This window comes from Sus scrofa, chromosome 6 (genome assembly GCF_054392235.1).
Source record: "Sus scrofa isolate SSC_HxYL_T2T_F1_AM1 chromosome 6, Sscrofa_HxYL_maternal_Yorkshire_Landrace_v2.0, whole genome shotgun sequence".
NCBI lineage: Eukaryota > Metazoa > Chordata > Mammalia > Artiodactyla > Suidae > Sus > Sus scrofa.
The window spans coordinates 113,247,158-113,264,357 of NC_139388.1; the positions used below are offsets into that span (position 1 = coordinate 113,247,158).

General features: G+C 43.2%; 1 protein-coding gene across 5 annotated transcripts in view; it reads left to right on the top strand.

The window, feature by feature from the left end:
• Window positions 1-17,200, top strand: part of LAMA3 (laminin subunit alpha 3) — a 253,893-nt gene that overhangs the window by 215,850 nt on the left and 20,843 nt on the right. For all 5 annotated transcript variants that reach the window (XM_084958210.1, XM_084958209.1, XM_084958211.1 and 2 more), the window contains 7 exon segments: window positions 558-702; window positions 3,587-3,706; window positions 4,130-4,260; window positions 13,081-13,198; window positions 13,579-13,719; window positions 15,569-15,708; window positions 16,962-17,093. In XM_084958210.1, coding sequence (XP_084814336.1) covers window positions 558-702; window positions 3,587-3,706; window positions 4,130-4,260; window positions 13,081-13,198; window positions 13,579-13,719; window positions 15,569-15,708; window positions 16,962-17,093 — 927 coding nt within the window.

Here is a 17,200-nt window from a genome sequence, read left to right on the forward strand (position 1 = left end):
CTATTTACTGAAAGTTTTTGTATTTATTACTGTAAATTATTTATTGCAAAAAAAAAAAATAGTGGTCCATAAAGGCCATTATGACTTTGGCATATGAACCTATTTGAAAGTTGCTGCTTTGAGCCCCTGACCTACTCTAAGTTAAGAAGCTGTGGAATATTCTAGTATGAGACAGACTATTAGAATAAAATTATATTTCAGGATCATAATTTCTTATGTTTCAAGACCTTCAGGTGCTGGGCCTGTCTTCCTAAGCAGACATTTCAGAAATAGACTCTTGGGTACTTTGTCGAGCTAGGGTTTGATCATCGTAGAGTATAAGAGCACATCCATAAATATAGTAAAATCATTGAGTTTTTGTTTCTTTTTTAAAAGGAGCACATTTAGGAGAAGGAGATAGATGTTTTAACGTTTTAAAGAAGTTTCCTTTTCTTTAACATAGCCATGACAATTGGATGGCACAGGCTTTGCCATCTTTTGCATCTCATGTGAATAAACGCTCTTTCCTGAAGGGCCTTCACTGCTCTATTCTAACTTATGATGATTGGTGTTGACAGGAGAAAAGACGAATCAGACAAAAATTATTTTGAAGGTACAGGCTATGCTCGGATTCCAACTCAATCAAATGCTGCAAACCCATTCTTTACCCAGATAATTCAGACCACCGTGGATAGTGGTTTGCTATTCTTCGCAGAAAACCAGGTAACCTATATAACAAGCATCAAATACTACATCAAATATATCCATTTATTTGAGCAATTTGCGGGTAATTGGGTTGTTCTAAACAACTACTGGATCTGAAAAACAATGTGCAAATGTTACCTGCATCCTTTCCCTTAGCCCAAGTCTCTTCTCTTTGGCTGTGAGAATGTGTGTTTTCAAAAAGCATGCAATCTGGAATTTGAGAAGATGCCACCAACATGTGGGAGAAATCACCCCTTTCTCATTCTATTCGCATTGTCAGGTTTATTCTTTGAAAACTGCTCTTTGCCCAATAACCTGCTTCTTCTGAACCTAGCTCTCTGAAAGCTAGACTCTTTGACCTTCTGCTGTTTGCTTCTTGGTCTGACTCTTTTCCGGCTCTGTGGAATTTTGCTATCTGCTTGACCCTTAACTTTCTAAGACTTTTTCTCTGTTTTCAAGCAGCTGAAGTTCCTAGAGACCATTCATTCATATACATATGAATATAAAAATAAATCCATATAAAAATAAAAGTATAGTTGATTTATATTGTGCCAATTCTGCTGTACATACATATATATACATTATTTTTTATACTATTTTCCATCATGGTGTATCCCAGGAGATTGGATATAGTTCCCTGTGCTTTTATGCAGTAGGACCTTGTTGTTTATCCATTCTAAATGTAATAATTTGCACCTACTAACCATTCCTAAGTCTACTAGATTAGAAGAGGCCAAAGTTGACACCCTACGAGTGACTGTCAGCGCCATCTGCTGGTAGCTGAGCCTGGAGTTAACCTCTCCAGAGAATAAGCGCTTCTGTAGCTGCTGCATGGATAGTTCTGTAGTTGCTGCAGTTCTTGTGGAGAGTTGTGGATCAGTCCATGGGATTTCTGGTGTGAGAATGTGGGATTAATATGGAGCTTGGGATTTTACCAGATCCTTCTACCTGCAGGGTGTAGACACAGACCTGGTCCAGCTCTCCTCTCTGGGGTGAGTCTGGATCCCCGGGGAGGTTCCAAGACTGAACCAGCTCTGATGGGTTCAGTTTTGGAACTGACTTGGAGGGTCCTGACTTGTCTGGAGCACACAGAGAGCTGAGAGGTCACACAGCATCTTCAGGGAAAGGCCGTTGTTTTCCAAAACAAGGTCTTCTTTGTACTACATTTTGAATTTCTAGAGACTAAGTGCCAGAAGTACTACTTCTGTGAGGGAGTTCCCGTTGTGGCTCAGTGCTAACGAACCCAACTAGTGTCTGTGAGGATGCAGGTTCGATCCCTGGCCTTGCTCAGTGCATTAAGGATCCAGCGTTGCCGTGAGCTGTGGTGTAGGTCACAGATACGGCTCAGATCCCACATTGCTGTGGCTGTGGCACAGGCCAGCAGCTGAAGCTCCAATTTGACCCCTAGCCTGGGAACTTCCATGTGCCACATGTGTGGCCCTAAAAAAAGAAAAAGGCAGAACTACTTCTTATAGTAGAAGAAAACTTATGAAATACTATTAGTAATCAGATAAGAGAAAATTATCTTGAGTGCTGCAATTAAGTAGGATGGCTCATTACTTTTAGTGAGTTGATATCGTTCTATTATTTGTGGGTAGGATGAATCCTCACTGGCTTTCAGGAGCAAGATTTAGGATCCAGAGAAGGACCGATTCTCCTTGTAGGTAAAGATGCTGGCATTTGACTTCAAAGAGAGGTCTTCTCCTCATTAGGAAACTGTGTAAGAGTCAACCTTCAAGGCCTACCCCTGAAATTCCTCAGCTTATCTTTCCACTAGGGAAGCGGCGGGTTCAAGTATGTGCCTGACACCATGATGGGGATGCAGTTATGACTCCTGGTGGGTTTGTGGCTGGCTCAGCACTGTGGTTAGTGATAGGAGAGAGAACGAAGGAGAGAGAGCAGTGTGAAGGGCAGCAGGTAGGAATCGTGTAGTTCCTAACTTCTGTTAGAGATATTCTGAATTTGAGACATCTGTGATTCTTGCCAGCAAGAGCAATAAGGTAATCAGATATACAGACCTGGCCCTGAAATGACAGGTCTAGGTTGGAGAAAAGAAGATGGGCTTGGAGCTCCTGTCGTGGCACAGTGGTTAACGAATCCAACTAGGAACCATGAGGTTGCGGGCTCAATCCCTGGCCTTGCTCAGTGGGTTAAGGATCCAGCGTTGCTGTGAGCTGTGGAGTAGGTTGCAGACATAGCTCGGATCCCATGTTGCTGTGGCTCTGGCATAGGCCAGTGGCTGTAGCTCCGATTAGACCCCTAGCCTGGGAACCTCCATATGCCACAGGAAGCAGCCCTAGAAAAGGCAAAAAGACAAAAAAAAAAAAAAAAAAAAAAAAAAAAGAAGGTGGGCTTATGGGCACACCTGAATTGGAGCCATAGTATGAGTGATGGTGATTGCTCAGGCCAAGAGGGTGGTGGGAGAGACCCCATCTGAGATCCCAGGCCATGCTGAAATGGAAGATAGAGGGAGAATGAGCCAGCCAATGCGATGGAGACTTAGGAATGTGTCAGAAGACAGATGGGAGAAAATGTCTGGGGTCTGAGAAAGACCCAACCTCTATCCAAAAGGTAGCCTTAATGTTTTCACATGAATATTGATGCTCTGTATCTTTTCCATTTCCATTTTTGCAGGCTGGTTATAGATTGTTATAAAACACAATCATGCCAATAGCTAGCACTTGTTTCCTTTTTATGTGCCAACCACTGTATAGGATGTTTAACATAACTGACAAGATTGAACTGTTATACTGATCCTGGGAATTGGGTATGAAGGCACTGTCTTCCCTTTTGAGTGAGGGGGCTGCCGGAGCTGACAGCAGCCTGGAATTCGAGAGCACCAGGCTCCAGGCTTCTAGCTTTTCCTGGGTCTTCTGGTAACATCATTGTTTCCATGCTCTAGGACTGCTTCATGTCTCTAAATATAGAAGATGGACGTCTCATGGTGCGATACAAAGTGGATTCAGGGCCGCCAAAAGAGAAAGAAATTGGAGCCATCGTGAACGATGGGAAGGATCATTTGGTATATTCTTTGGGTCTATTCCTTTGAACTGTGAAATATTCTCAGTTCTTTAAAATTAAGTCAGTGCCCAGAACACTTTCCTGTTACCAGATGAGAAACATATCCTTTTAAAATCTGAACATTTGGGCATGAAATATATAACATCTATATGGCATAGCTAAAACATGATTAATTCCAAATGCAAACATTGCTATTAAAATGTTTTCATATTATAATTCGATGCAAATATGCTACAGCTCAGAGTCCATATATATAAATAAATTCAGATTCATTTATATATTATGTATATAAATATATATGTATGTATACATGTAAAATATGTGTAAATGAATCTAAAGGAAGACAAAAACATAATAGCTCTGAACCACTGCGAATAGGATTTTTTTTCTCATTGCTTGCTGCTTCATCTTGCGTTTATTTCAGATTTCGGTCAGGATTTCAAGACTCCAAAAACGTATGCGGATCCGTATGGATTCTCTAAGCAGTATTGAAGGTGATGCCTTTGATTTTAGCACATATTATCTGGGAGGAATTCCAATTTCAATCAGAGAAAGGTAAGATGATTTTTTTTTAAAGAAGCACATCACCTCTCTTAATAGTTATGATTGCCACTAATGAGTCTAACTTTTTTAATTCCAACAACAACAACAAAAACACAGAAAGTTAACTTTTCAGTATAAGAGTGTTAGCCAACAGAGAAAAATTGCCTAATGAATACTGGATAATGGGGCAGGCCATTCGAAAGAGAGGGAATGGGGGCAGGGGAACTGCATGTCACTCCCATTGTCATTCCTGGAAGGAGAGAAGCCACAGGGAATAGACTTGGTATTGACAGGGCTGCCAGTAAGAACAGAGGCTGTGGGAGTTCCCACTGTGGCACAGTGGGTTAAGAATCCAACTGCAGCAGCTCAGGTCACTGCAGAGGTATGGGTTCAATCCCCGCCCTGGCACAGTGGGTTAAAGGATCAGTGTTGCTGCAGCTGTGGCACAGGTTGCAGCTGTAGCTTGGATGCAGTCCCTTACTGGGGAACTTCCATATGCCACAGGAGAGGCCATTGGAAAAAAAAAAAAAAAAAAGCAGAGGCTGTGGCCTGAGGTCCTTAAAGGCACAGAGGAGAGCACAGGCAGCTCCTGGCCTGACATATGGCTCTGGGCCCTGAAAACTCCGGCAGCTCCTTCAGGAAGAATCTCCTAGCATGTCAGGGACATCTGTATGACCTGCCCCCTTCCCCATTAGCCAGTGTGGATTAGGGGCATGAGTGTTTCCTGGATTAAGGAGTACATGAATGGGTTAAATGAATTTGAATGAAAGTAAAGCTTAATCTGAATGAGAAAAACAAATATCACTCTGAGGATACACTTAAAAATAACTCTTAGGAGTTCCCATTGTGGCGCAGCAGAAACAAATCCGACTACAAACCATGAGGTTGTGGGTTCGATCCCTGGCCTTGCTCAGTGGGTTAAGGATCTGGCTTTGCTGTGAGTTGTGGTGTAGGTTGAAGATGTGGCTCAGATCTTGCATGGCTGTGGCTCTGGTGTAGGCTGGCAGCAACAACTCCAATTAGACCCCTACCCTGGGAACCTCCATATGCTGCGGGTGCGGCTCTAAAAATAAGGAAATAAAATAACTTTTCGATTTTGTTCATGTGTTTGCATCCTCCCAAAAAGCATTTAGATAGCTGACAGTGATGTCTGGGAAGAAGATTCTCTGGAAGTGCTAGTACAACCTTGTGACTAAGCTAAGAGCACTCCCAGAATGTTTGGTGGTTACTTTTATTTGAGATCTGAGGCTAGTTAATACTTTTCCTAGTTTATCAATCAGTGGGAAGGAATACTAGATGTGATTTATCAGGTGTTCTGCAAAGTGGTTCTTCTTTGAGATTCCTTATACATTTGAGCAGCTGTCCATCCTTGGTGAGGAGACACTAATCTTTAGTTATTTGTGTTTGTTTGTTTGTTTGTTTGTTTGTCTTTTTAGGGCTGAATCTGCGGCATATGGAGGTTCCCAGGCCAGGGGTCGAATTGGAGCTGTAGCTGCCGGCCTGCACCACAGCCACAGCAACGTCGGATTCAAGCCATATCTGCAACCTACACCACAACTCACAGCAACGCTGGATCCTTAACCCACTGAGCAAGGCCAGGGATTGAACCTATTCCTCATGGATGCTAGTCAGATTTGTTTCTGCTGAGCCACGATGGGAAGCCAATCTTTGTTTTAAAGTTTTCCGGGTTGTCCCCAAAGACAAAAATGCAGGTGAGAAGGTGCGGAGACCAGCTCAGCAGGTTGGGGCTGAAGAACAGGTGCTATGAAACTTAAGGAAAAAAAAGTTAACATAAAACAAGACACAGAAACATTTATCTTAAGTAAAGGTGGGAACCCAGGACCCAAGGTCTCAGGGACCAAGAGCACCGCCTCAAGAAAGCTCACTGCTTTTACTGTGCTCTTTAGGAGCAAGTGAGGAGGGGGCTATATGAGCAGGATATAGTTTTTTAAAATTATTTTATAAGTTCTTTTATTATTTTAAAAGTCACACAGCTGGTAGATGGTTAAGCTTTTACTCTGACCTTTAGGCATTTAACAATCATTAGCATTTGAGGAAGCTTGCCATTAGCTCTCTATGCATAGCTTTCCAGAGAATCATCACTGTGCTTCCGCAAATGGCATGCCCAGCTGTGGCAACCCTGCATGCCTAGGTTTGCACCTCGGTTCTCCTTGCTAATGCATATCCTGCTAACGACCCCTCATAAACCTCTTGGGGCCATGAGGTTCCTCTTTCTCTTATTCTTTTTTTTTTTTTTTTTTGGTCTTTTTGTGTTTTTGCCTTTTTTAGGGCCGCTCCCATGGCATATGGAGAGTCCCAGGCTAGGGGTCCAATCGGAGCTGTAGCCACTGGCCTATGCCAGAGCCACAGCAACACGGGATCCAAGCTGCGTCTGTGACCTACACCACAGCTCACGGCAATGCTGGATCGTTAACCCACTGAGCAAGGCCAGGGATGGAACCTGTAACCTCTTGGTTCCTAGTCAGATTCGTTAACCACTATGCCACGATGGGAACACCTTCTTTCTCTTATTCTTAAAAGGACATATCATACTTGTGCAAAGGCGTGCCTATCTGCATAGGTACCTCATGCCTAGACCAATGCATTAGGTCCTCATTCAGCTGACCCTATGAATAACTTATGCCTTTAGGTCTTCGTTCTTAAGCTTAAGTCATTTACCAGCACTGCGACTGTTTTTCAAGCAGGAATATGGGGTGAAGTAAGGCAGGACAAGATAGAGTTTTCAGCAAAGGGGCTAAGAAATTACTGTAGAAACATGTCTCACGACAAGAAAGCTTAGCACTTTCATAGATTTTGGGAGTGAATGTCTTTTTTTGCTTTTTAGGGCCACGTCTGTGGTGTATGGAAGTTCCCAGGTTAGGAGTGGAATAGGAACTGCAGCTGTTGGCCTACACCACAGCCACAGCAATGCAGAATCTGAGTCATGTCTGTGACCTACACCACAGTTCACAGCAACGCCGGATCCTTAACCCACTGACTGAGGCCAGGGGTTGAACCCAGATCCTCATGGATACTGGTTGGTTTGGTAACCTGATGAGGCACAACGGGAACTCCCATAAATGTCTCTTTATTCTCTAGCTTGTTTGAACGAGAAGGGCCCTTGCAGATCATGGTTTGTAATTGAGAGCTAAAGAGGTGATCTGACTATTTAGCATCATCACTATTGAAAAACTATGAAGAGATATTTATGAATGGTCAATAATCTGGGTTTTATTCACTTAAATGTAATAAATAGAGTAACCTCGGGGAGGACCAAGGCCTTCATCTCAGGCTGTCATTTAGTTGTTCACCACACAAGCACTTATTGGGTGTCTAGTGACATCAAGCAGTGTGGTATGGGATGACAACGATGAATGGAGCAGGGCCTCAAGTCTAGCAGAAGGGAGGCAGCAGAACGAGGCCAGTGCCATCAGAGAGGAAGCTCAGGGCAATGGGGGCAGGGGTGGCCCAAAGAGGGAATCTAACCCAGTTGTGGCATCAAAAAGTGGTCTCTGACTCGACCTGAAAGGCGCTGGCATATGAAAGTCAACATAGGTGAAGAGAGGGAGTGTCCACTGTGGCTCAGCAGTAACGAACCTGGCTATTATCCATGCAGATTCGGGTTAGATCCTTGGCCTCACTCAGTGCGTGAAGGATCTGGCATTGCTGTGAGCTGTGGTGCAGGTCACAGATGCAGCCCAGATCTGGTGTTGTTGTGGCTGAGGCATTGGCTGGCAGCTATAGCTCTGATTCAACCCCTAGTCTGGAAGCTTCCACAAAAAGCCAAAAACAAACAAAAAAGCAACATAGGTGAAGAGACAAGAATTAGGGAAAGTGTGATCTTTCAAGAGGCCACCATGAAGCAGGCCAGGGATGCTATGTGGCTGCTGGGGGAGGAAGCAGGGGCCAGACCACAGAAGATCTTGAAAGTCACAGTGAGGAACCATCTGGGGCTTTGGCAAAGAAAGAACATGATCGGATTTGAGTTTGCTCTGGGGCAAGGCGGAGATTGGATTAGGAGGGAAGAGGCAGGGGCAGGTAGAGAGGCTGGGAGATGGGAGTAACAGAGGTGAGAGAGGCGGGTGGCGGGACCAGGGAAATGGCAGTGCAGATGGGGGAAAGAGCGTGGATTCACAGGATAGGTAGGGCAGCAAATGGGCAGCACTGAACAGTTGCTTGGGTTTGGGGAGTAACAGAGGAAAGTGCTCAGAAAGGATACCTGGGTTTTCATCGGGCACCTGGACAGCTGACCAGCACCTACAGTGAAACAGGGTGGCGAGTTCAGTCTGAGACAGGCTGAGTGCCAGGAGCCCAATAGACAGTACGTGGAGATGCCCCAAAGCGTTTGGACAGAAAGCCTAGATCCCTTGAGAGAAGTCCAGGCAAGAGAAAAGTGAAAGAAGACTGGAACAAGTGGCCATTGAGGCTATGGAGGCAGGTGGGCTTACCCAGAGCAGCGAGGATTTTCAAAGGCAATACGACAGCCACTGGTGGGTGGTTTGCCTATGTGTGGTGTCAGCAGAAGGTCCACAGACAGCGATGTGGGTGTCATCAGCCAGCCAAGAGAGGTTGACAAAAAAAAAAGGTAGTGGGTAAGGATCGACTCTAGTTTTGGCTCAGCCACCAAAGAGCAGGGTGACCTTGGATTAAGTCAGCACTGAACCTTCTTTGCCTTTTCATCTCTATCCACTAAAGAAATACACAGATGGATATTGTTATGAAAATAAGTGCTGATAGACATAGAATTCTCCTCGGGATCTGTTTTAGGGTCTTCCAAAAAAGGGACTGCTTCCTTTTTCTGGACCAGTTTATAATTTTTAATTAAAATCACAAGTACATGAAAAATGTAGGAGGGAGCTCCCATCATGGCTCAGCAGAAACGAATCTGACTAGTATCCATGAGGATGCAGGTTTGATCCCTCGCCTTGCTCAGTAGATGAAGGATCCGGCGTTACTGTGAACTGTGGTGTGGGTCACAGACGAGGCTCAGATCCCGCATTGCTGTGGCTCTGGCTTAGGCCAGAGGCTTCAGCTCTGATTCGACCCCTAGCCTGGGAACCTCCATATGCCTTGGGTGCGGCCCTAAAAAGAAAAAAAGAAAAAGAAAGAAAAAGAAAAATGCAGGAAATAGAGGCCAATCAAAAGATGTCACTGTAAAAAAATTTTTAAAACATCAGAAGAAATTTTAAAAATTAAAAAAAAATTTTTAATTAAAAAAAAGGAGAAAATGGAGTTCTTGATGTGGCTTAGTGGGTTAAGAATTCGACTAGTATCCATGAGGATGCAGGTTCGCTCCCCGGCCTTGCTCAGCTGGGTGTGGATCCATCCAGTGTTCGGCGTAGGTTGCAGATGTAGCTCCAATCCCACACTGCAGCTCTGATTTGACCCCTAGCCTGGGAACTTCATATGCCCCAGGTATGGCCCTAAAAACAAGAAAAAAAAAAAAGATGGATGTCACTGATCTTTTACTCTCTCACAAGTAAGATGCTAAATGAAATTCAGCTATTTCTGGCCCTGCTTCATCCCTCTGCTGCCGTCTTAATGGTTCAGAGTCCTGAGACCCCATTGGACGTGGGTCACAGAGGAATTCTCCTGATAACCCATAGCCGATAACCCGTAACTGAGCTCTGTAGGGGCACCAGCAATTCTTGCCACGGAGGGAGGCACCCTGACCCCTGACGTTAGTGGAAGAAATGAGTGCTTGAACCTCTTGTGGACAGAGGCAAGCCTCATGCAATCTCTAAAAGCAGCAGCTTTGACAGGAGATTTTGTGAGTGTTACCTTTCCTCCTCTCACTGTAGCGTGTCTTCTAGGAATGGGGACTCTGATCTTGGAATGACTTGTTTAGGATTATAGTCAGAAGTCACAATCTGTTAATTCCATCTGTTCCCCATGAGAAAAGCAAATCATCCTTGTTGACGCCGGAGGGTCTCAGGTCAACAAGACATTTTTTCTGAGAACCTATGTACGTCATTGCATCAGAGTGTAATAATACTACATTAAAGTGAAAGTAATTCGAAATCAAGCAAGGGTCTGTTGGCCATTTACTGCTACCCAAACTGAGTTCAGGGTTGTGTTTTGCTCTTACTGCTCTCTGAAATCCACCTGCAGCAGGTGGACCTGGCTGAGCCTTGGTGAACAGACTGGCGCACAGTGTGATACATGACCCCACATGCCAACTCATTCTTACCGCAGCTTGCACCCCTCCATGATCCGGGGCCTCTAGCAAAGGTCCTCAGACCCTGAATCCTGGGGCAAACATGGAACGCTAGGGTAACAAGAGTTACCAGAGTAACAAGAACACCCCAAAGAATAGTGGAAATGAATCTTTCATCCTTCCATCTCTGCTGTAAGCGTCTGTTCTGTGGGAGAGAGTCACGGTCGTTCCCAGTGCTTTGGGTACACAGCTGTATAAGTATGAAGGGCAGGGCTTTAGGTCACACTGGCTTATACGACATCCTGACCATGCACATCCCAGTGCTGTCACCTTCCTGCTGCATGACCCCATGCAGGTCACTCAGCCTTCCCAAGCCTCCTTGTACATCCGTTAACATGGGCATAGTGGTGGCCTAACTCACAGAGCGCTGGTGAGATGCAGGGTAAAGGGGTTAGCACAGTGCCAGGTACCTGGTAAATGCTTAATCATGTCCGTGAAGAAAACGTCTCCCTCCATGGAGTTCCTGCTGTGGCACAGTGGGTGAAGAATCCAACCACAGTCGTTCAGGTCACTGGGGGGGCATGGATTTGATCCCTAGCCCAGGAACTTCCCTATGCTGTTGGTGCGGCCATAAAATTTTTTAAAAAGAAAGAAAATATCTGTCTCCAAATGTTATTGTGAGGATCGTATAATAGTATCTCACATAGAATAGGTGCCCTGTACCTGTCAGCTGCCTTTCTTTCCCCTTTTCATTTCCGCCACCAAATTCTTCCTTCCTATGCTTTCTGGAAAGAAGGGATTAGGAGATGTTGAAGGGTCTAAAACATGTTGAAACCCAAGAGAGAAGAGATCTAAACAGACAAGCTCCCAAAATGGATATGAACTTTCTTTCTTTTCTGAATCAAGAAGCCAACTTTATAAAATAATCAAGTTCATGCTGCAATGCCAGTTAGGATTCGTTTCTTCTTTTAAAAGGGAAAAAGAAATTTAATTTTATGCATAGTGCATGTAGCTCAACTGTTTATAATGAATTGAATACAAAGGAAGGCAGACACCTTCCCATTTAGAAAAGTGAGCTGCTCTAGGGGTTTATAATGAAGTCAGCTTTATGTTTTTCTTATTATGACATTTGCTTAAGAAACACAAATATTTGCCTGGACTTCAGTCACTTGCTGTGTGTTAGTGTTTTACATGATGTCGGCTCCAGGCAGATCCAAAAGTCAGATCCAAAGGGAAATGCCAAACAGCCACGTAGGAGGAGGCGCTTTAGAAGTTCCTTCGTTATAATGATGCACCATCTGGGGGTAGTTATTGACTCTGCCGCCGCAGATTGAGTCCTTGCTCTGTACTGGGCACGCTTTGAGTACATTACACATATTCTCTCGTTTAAACTCACAGCAGCCCTGGGGAGCCGATTACCGCATGCCCATTGAACAAATGAGAAAACAGAGCAGAGAGAGAAAGCAGCAGAGACAGGACTCGAACCCAGGCAGTCTGATCCAGAGCCCGTGGCTCCTCTCAAAGACCCTTCCTCTGTGTTCATGGCTACGTGCCACAGAGGGTTCCAGGGCCTTCACATTGACCTTTTGCACACTTAGGAGGTGGTGGATACAGCATGTGAGGCCAGACAATGCTTCCCATTGTCCCAATGGGACATTAGGACATTGATTAAATCCCAAGCCACATTTTTTATCATTGCCTAGAGCCAAAAAGTAACATTTGTTTCCTCTGAGCTAACTTAGAACCGGAGAGGGAAAGAAGAGCAAAAAGCTTTCTAGAGTATTTCTGGTCCCATTAAATGACTTATTTATTAGCTTACTAATATATTTATATAAGGTTTATAGTATATGAATTTATTAATTTACTTTTTCATTTTTCAAAGTTTTATTGAAGCATAGTGGATTTACAATGTCATAATCATTTCTGCTGTACAACAAAGTGATTCAGTTATACATGTACACACATCCATTCTCTTTCAGATTCTTTTCCCACAAAGATGATCACAGAATATTGGGTAGAATTCTCTGTGGCTATATAGCAGGTCCCCACTGGCCAGTCATTCCACTTACCTCAGCCTTTTTTTGCTTTTTAGGGCCGCACTCGTGGCATATGGAGGTTCCCAGGCTAGGGGTCTAATTGGAGCTACAGCTGCCAGCCTACACCACAGCCACAGCAATGCCAGATCTGAGCCCCGTCTTCGACCTACATCACAGCTCACAGCAACGCTGAATCCTTAACCCACTGAGTGAGGCCAGGGATCGAACTCACAACCTCATGGTTCCTAGTCGGATTTGTTTCTGCTGCACAATGATGGGAACTACTACATATGCCTTTAATTCACGATGCACCACCATGACTCCAGGCGGGGGTCGGCAAGTAATTCCAGATCATGTACCTTATCTGTGTCGATACATCATTTGGGGACCCTGGCCATTCTTTGGTCAACATTATTTGCATTCCTTTTTAAAGCCGAGGATTCAAATCACACTGAAAGGAAGTAGATTTCTTTCAGCATCACAAAATAAGGGGCGCTCTAGAAATCCCAGGAGAAGAGATAACCATGAAACATCTGCCTGATAATAAGAGATAGTAGGGAGTGAGTGTAGTGTTTCAGCTCCAATTCCCAGTCAAGCCTGCTCTGGTCCATCTCTTCCTTCTCTTGAATCCCAAACCAGGTTTAACATTTCTACACCGGCTTTCCGAGGCTGCATGAAAAACCTAAGGAAGACCAGTGGTGTTGTTAGATTGAATGATACAGTGGGAGTAACAAAGAGGTGCTCAGAAGACTGGAAGGTAAGTGAGTTCAGAACCTTGCAAAGGGATGCTCCCCAGCTTGTCCACACTTGGCATTCTTTAACATACCAACTTTTGACTCTTTTTTTTGGTAGCACACAGTGTTATGGTGAACTGGCTCATTTATTACACTCTCCAGTGTGCTTGCAGAACCTCTTCAGGTTTGCATATTACATTTGGAGGAATGTGGGAATACCAGCACTACCCACAAAAAAGGAAACATGACTGGTACATTATCATTCAGAAAAGTAAACTCTTTCTTCCCCAGGGTACATTAAGTCACATCCAGGGGTTCAAGTGACATGCCCTTGGTTAAGATACTGTATTTCAGCCAGGATGAGATTACTGCGCCAGGAATTTATTCCATGTTTGCTTTTCAGCTCGTGCGATCTGCCTCATTCTCCAGGGGAGGACAGTTGAGTTTCACCAATTTGGACTGGCCATCGCCCAGCCACTTCCAGGCCTCCTTCGGGTTTCAGACCTTTCAACCCAGTGGCATCTTATTAAATCATCAGACAAGGGTAGGAAATATTGCAAAGATTTAAACCTGACTCAAAGTTTGATGTCAAAAACAATAGAGGGACTTTGAAGGTAAAGTCGTTGGACATTTTATCTACCGTCACACAGTAAATGCTATTGTGTATTTCAACCATAGAAGCTGCTACCCATCCAAAGTTGGTTCTAAACAAAATCAGGCATAGAAAACACGTGATAGGCTATAGAACTGAATTTGTGTATATTCATGGATTTGTTTTCACTTCTTTTTAGGTATGTATTTTATGAGTGGAGGTGAGTTAGAACTATTATAAGTAATAGCATAGCTTCCATTTTCAAGTCTAAGAAAAAAATCAGAAGCTATCCCCAATCCTCCTTTGCGATTCCACAAAAGAGAGCTCTTCAGATTCTTTTTTGCAGCAGCAGCAGCTAGTTGGACCGTATTTACATGGGAGAATGGGAGAAAGTAAGGTCCTTTGCTCTCTATTCATGTACAACAAGCCAGAGAAATTCCAAAACTTAAGGGGATTTTGGCTCTTGTGGTGATGTAGGCACAAAAGTCAGCTAATACTCAGAAATCCCCTGGTGGAATGAGTGGGATTTTAAAATAGAAGTACAAGCAGGACATGGTCCTTCTTGGATGTGTTTCTTCTGGGTTGTCAGCACAACAGACATCTAGAATTTGTTGAAAGGAGGGTGTAGCTGCGTCTGGTCATGTCCTAGTAGAATGCCTCTCCTAGTAGAATATATCTGGTTATGCCCAGTAGAATGCTATCTTTGTTCATCCTCCATTAAAGATCTTTTTTTTTTTAAACAAAACAAAACAAATACACAAAAATCCTCTTGAAAAAGCACATGCCAGCATTGACATTGTGAGTGTGGCTTTTCCATCAGAGCAGGAGGTTTTGACCGAGCTCTTTCAACACACAATCCCTGTTTCCTCTGCCAAGGGTGAGGACGCTTAGTGTATAATATACAAAATGGTCCAAAGCAAGTGGAATTGGCTTAGCAAAAGATGTGATCAATCCTGGACAGTGCAGGAACCCTACCCTACAAATATTCTAAGAACAGTGCCCTCAACTTCATGATAGCTTAGCTAAGAAATACAGTCTCAATTAGCATTATTTTATCCAGTTTATGAGAAGTATTGCTAACTTAAAAAAATCAACATAAAGTAAAACTGACAAGGGCTGCAACCACACACTTTAAAAATTGTTTTAGGCTAAACGCTCAGTGAAGAATTACATTTGATTGAAAACTGTAAAAAAATTATACCTGGTAGGCTAAAACATCAGTAAAACTAAAATGATAAATTCTAAAACTACACACATTTTTAAAAATTAAGAATTGACAGAATCAAATCATCTTGTCAAAATTTAGATCTGCAGAGTTTGACAATTGAACCTCCTAGAAATTAGGGCCTGAAAATAAAAAATTCATGATCGAAGAGAAGCTATCATTATAATCATCTATGAAAAAAATGATGAATCAGGTTTTTGTTGTAAAAATTTACTCAGAAGAAAATTGATCCTGATGAAAATAACTTTAGCAGAATGAAAGTGAAAACAGAAAAATTTAGAAACGGTTTAACTGTTTTGTATTACTAATGGAGAAATTAAGTTGGTTTATGAATGTACATCCTTAAAATGCTTTTGTCAGAGGCATCAGTGTTAAAATAATTTGCGTTAGATTTTGACATTCATAAACCTTAAACATGGAGTCCAAATATTCAAAAATAATCTTTAGATCAAAATAGCAAAGTCAAAACATTCGGGTCAAAACAGCCTGTTTTGTACATAGTTTTGATCATAAGTTCGGTATTGATACGTTCATAGTGGTGACTGCATTGATGGATTTGTGCTCTGATGATTTCAGTCAAGCAGCCTGCAGGTCACCCTGGAGGATGGTCACATTGAACTCAGCACCAGGGATAGCAGTGGCCCAATTCTCACATCTCCACAGACCTACATGGATGGGTTACTGCATTACGTGTCTGTAATAAGCGACAACTCTGGGTGAGTGGAAGGGCTCTTTTGTCAGAGCGCTAAGAATTTTACTTTATTTAGTTTCATGGAATTTTCTAGTATCTTTCTGGAGTGCTGTGTGTCCTTGATGCCGCACCATTTTACTAGTAAGTCTTGGGCTTCTTCTTGGTTCTCTGTCGATTTTTCTCCTTTAAAAAAGTCAGTCAACAGTTGGATGGATAAATACATGGGGGTACATTCAAAATGGGAGAATGAAACGGGAGTGATGAGAATGAAAGATCTACAAGTTCATCTGCCATGATGTCGTTTATACATCAGAAGCAGGCAAGATCAACCTGCTCTGTGCGAATTCAGGATAGTGGTTACTCTTGGAGGGGAGGAAGGCTGGAAAGCGGAAGGGAGCCCAGGCAAGGTGCCTGGGGAGATGGTTGATTCTGCTTCTTTGTCTGGATGCTGATGATGTTGGGTGTTTTCACATTTCAAAGGTTCACTGAGATGTGTACTTAAAACATGTGCACTCTCTGTACATACACAGGCAGACCTTGGAGAGAGTACAGGTTTGGTTTCAGACCACCGCAATAAAGCAAATTTCACAATAAAGAGTCACAAAATTTTTGGTTTCCCAATGCATATGAAAGTTATGTTTATACTATACTGTAGTCTATTAAATGTGCAGTAGCATTATGTCTTTAAAAAAAAATCCTACATACTTTAAAAATACTTTATTGCTAAAAAATGCTTACCATCATCTGAGCCTTCAGGGAGTCATTATCTCTTTGCTGGTGGAATGTTTGAAAAATTGCAGGAATTAACAAAATGTGACACAGAACACAGAGTGAGCAAGTGCTGTGGGAAAAATGGTGCCAATAGACTTGCTGGAGGCAAGGTAGCCACAGCTTTCAGTTTGTAAAAAACTGCAGGATCTGCAAAGCATGTTTTTTAAACAAAGTGCAATAAAATGAGATATGCCTGTTTTCTCCTTTAAAAAAGTCAGTCAACAGTTGGATGGATAAATACATGGGGGTACATTAAAATGGGAGAATGAAACGGGAGTGATGAGAATGAAAGATCTACAAGTTCATCTGCCATGATGTGCAAAATTTCATGGGCAAAAAGAAATACATGAAAAATATTTGAATGCTCTTTAAGAATAAGTTTAGTTTAATGGGTTATTTCAGGTAGATGATTTTGAGTCAGAATCAAACACAATCAGTTGGCCACCTGGCAAGAACCATTTTCCAGCTGTTCTCACCCCTCTTTTGCTTTCCTCCTCTTTTTTTCAGACTCCGGCTCCTCATTGATGACCAGCCTCTGAAAAACAACCAAAAGCTTCGAGACTTTTCAGATTCCCAGCAGTCCCTGCGTCTGGGTGGGAGTCAGTTTGAGGGTTGCATCAGCAATGTTTTTGTCCGGAGGTGGGTGCCCTTTCTCTGTGCATGTGCCGCTGATGAGAATGGCCTGCCCTCGCAGGGAGGGGACTTGCACCACATGCTGCAGGAGGCGCTCATCTCACAATCTTTCA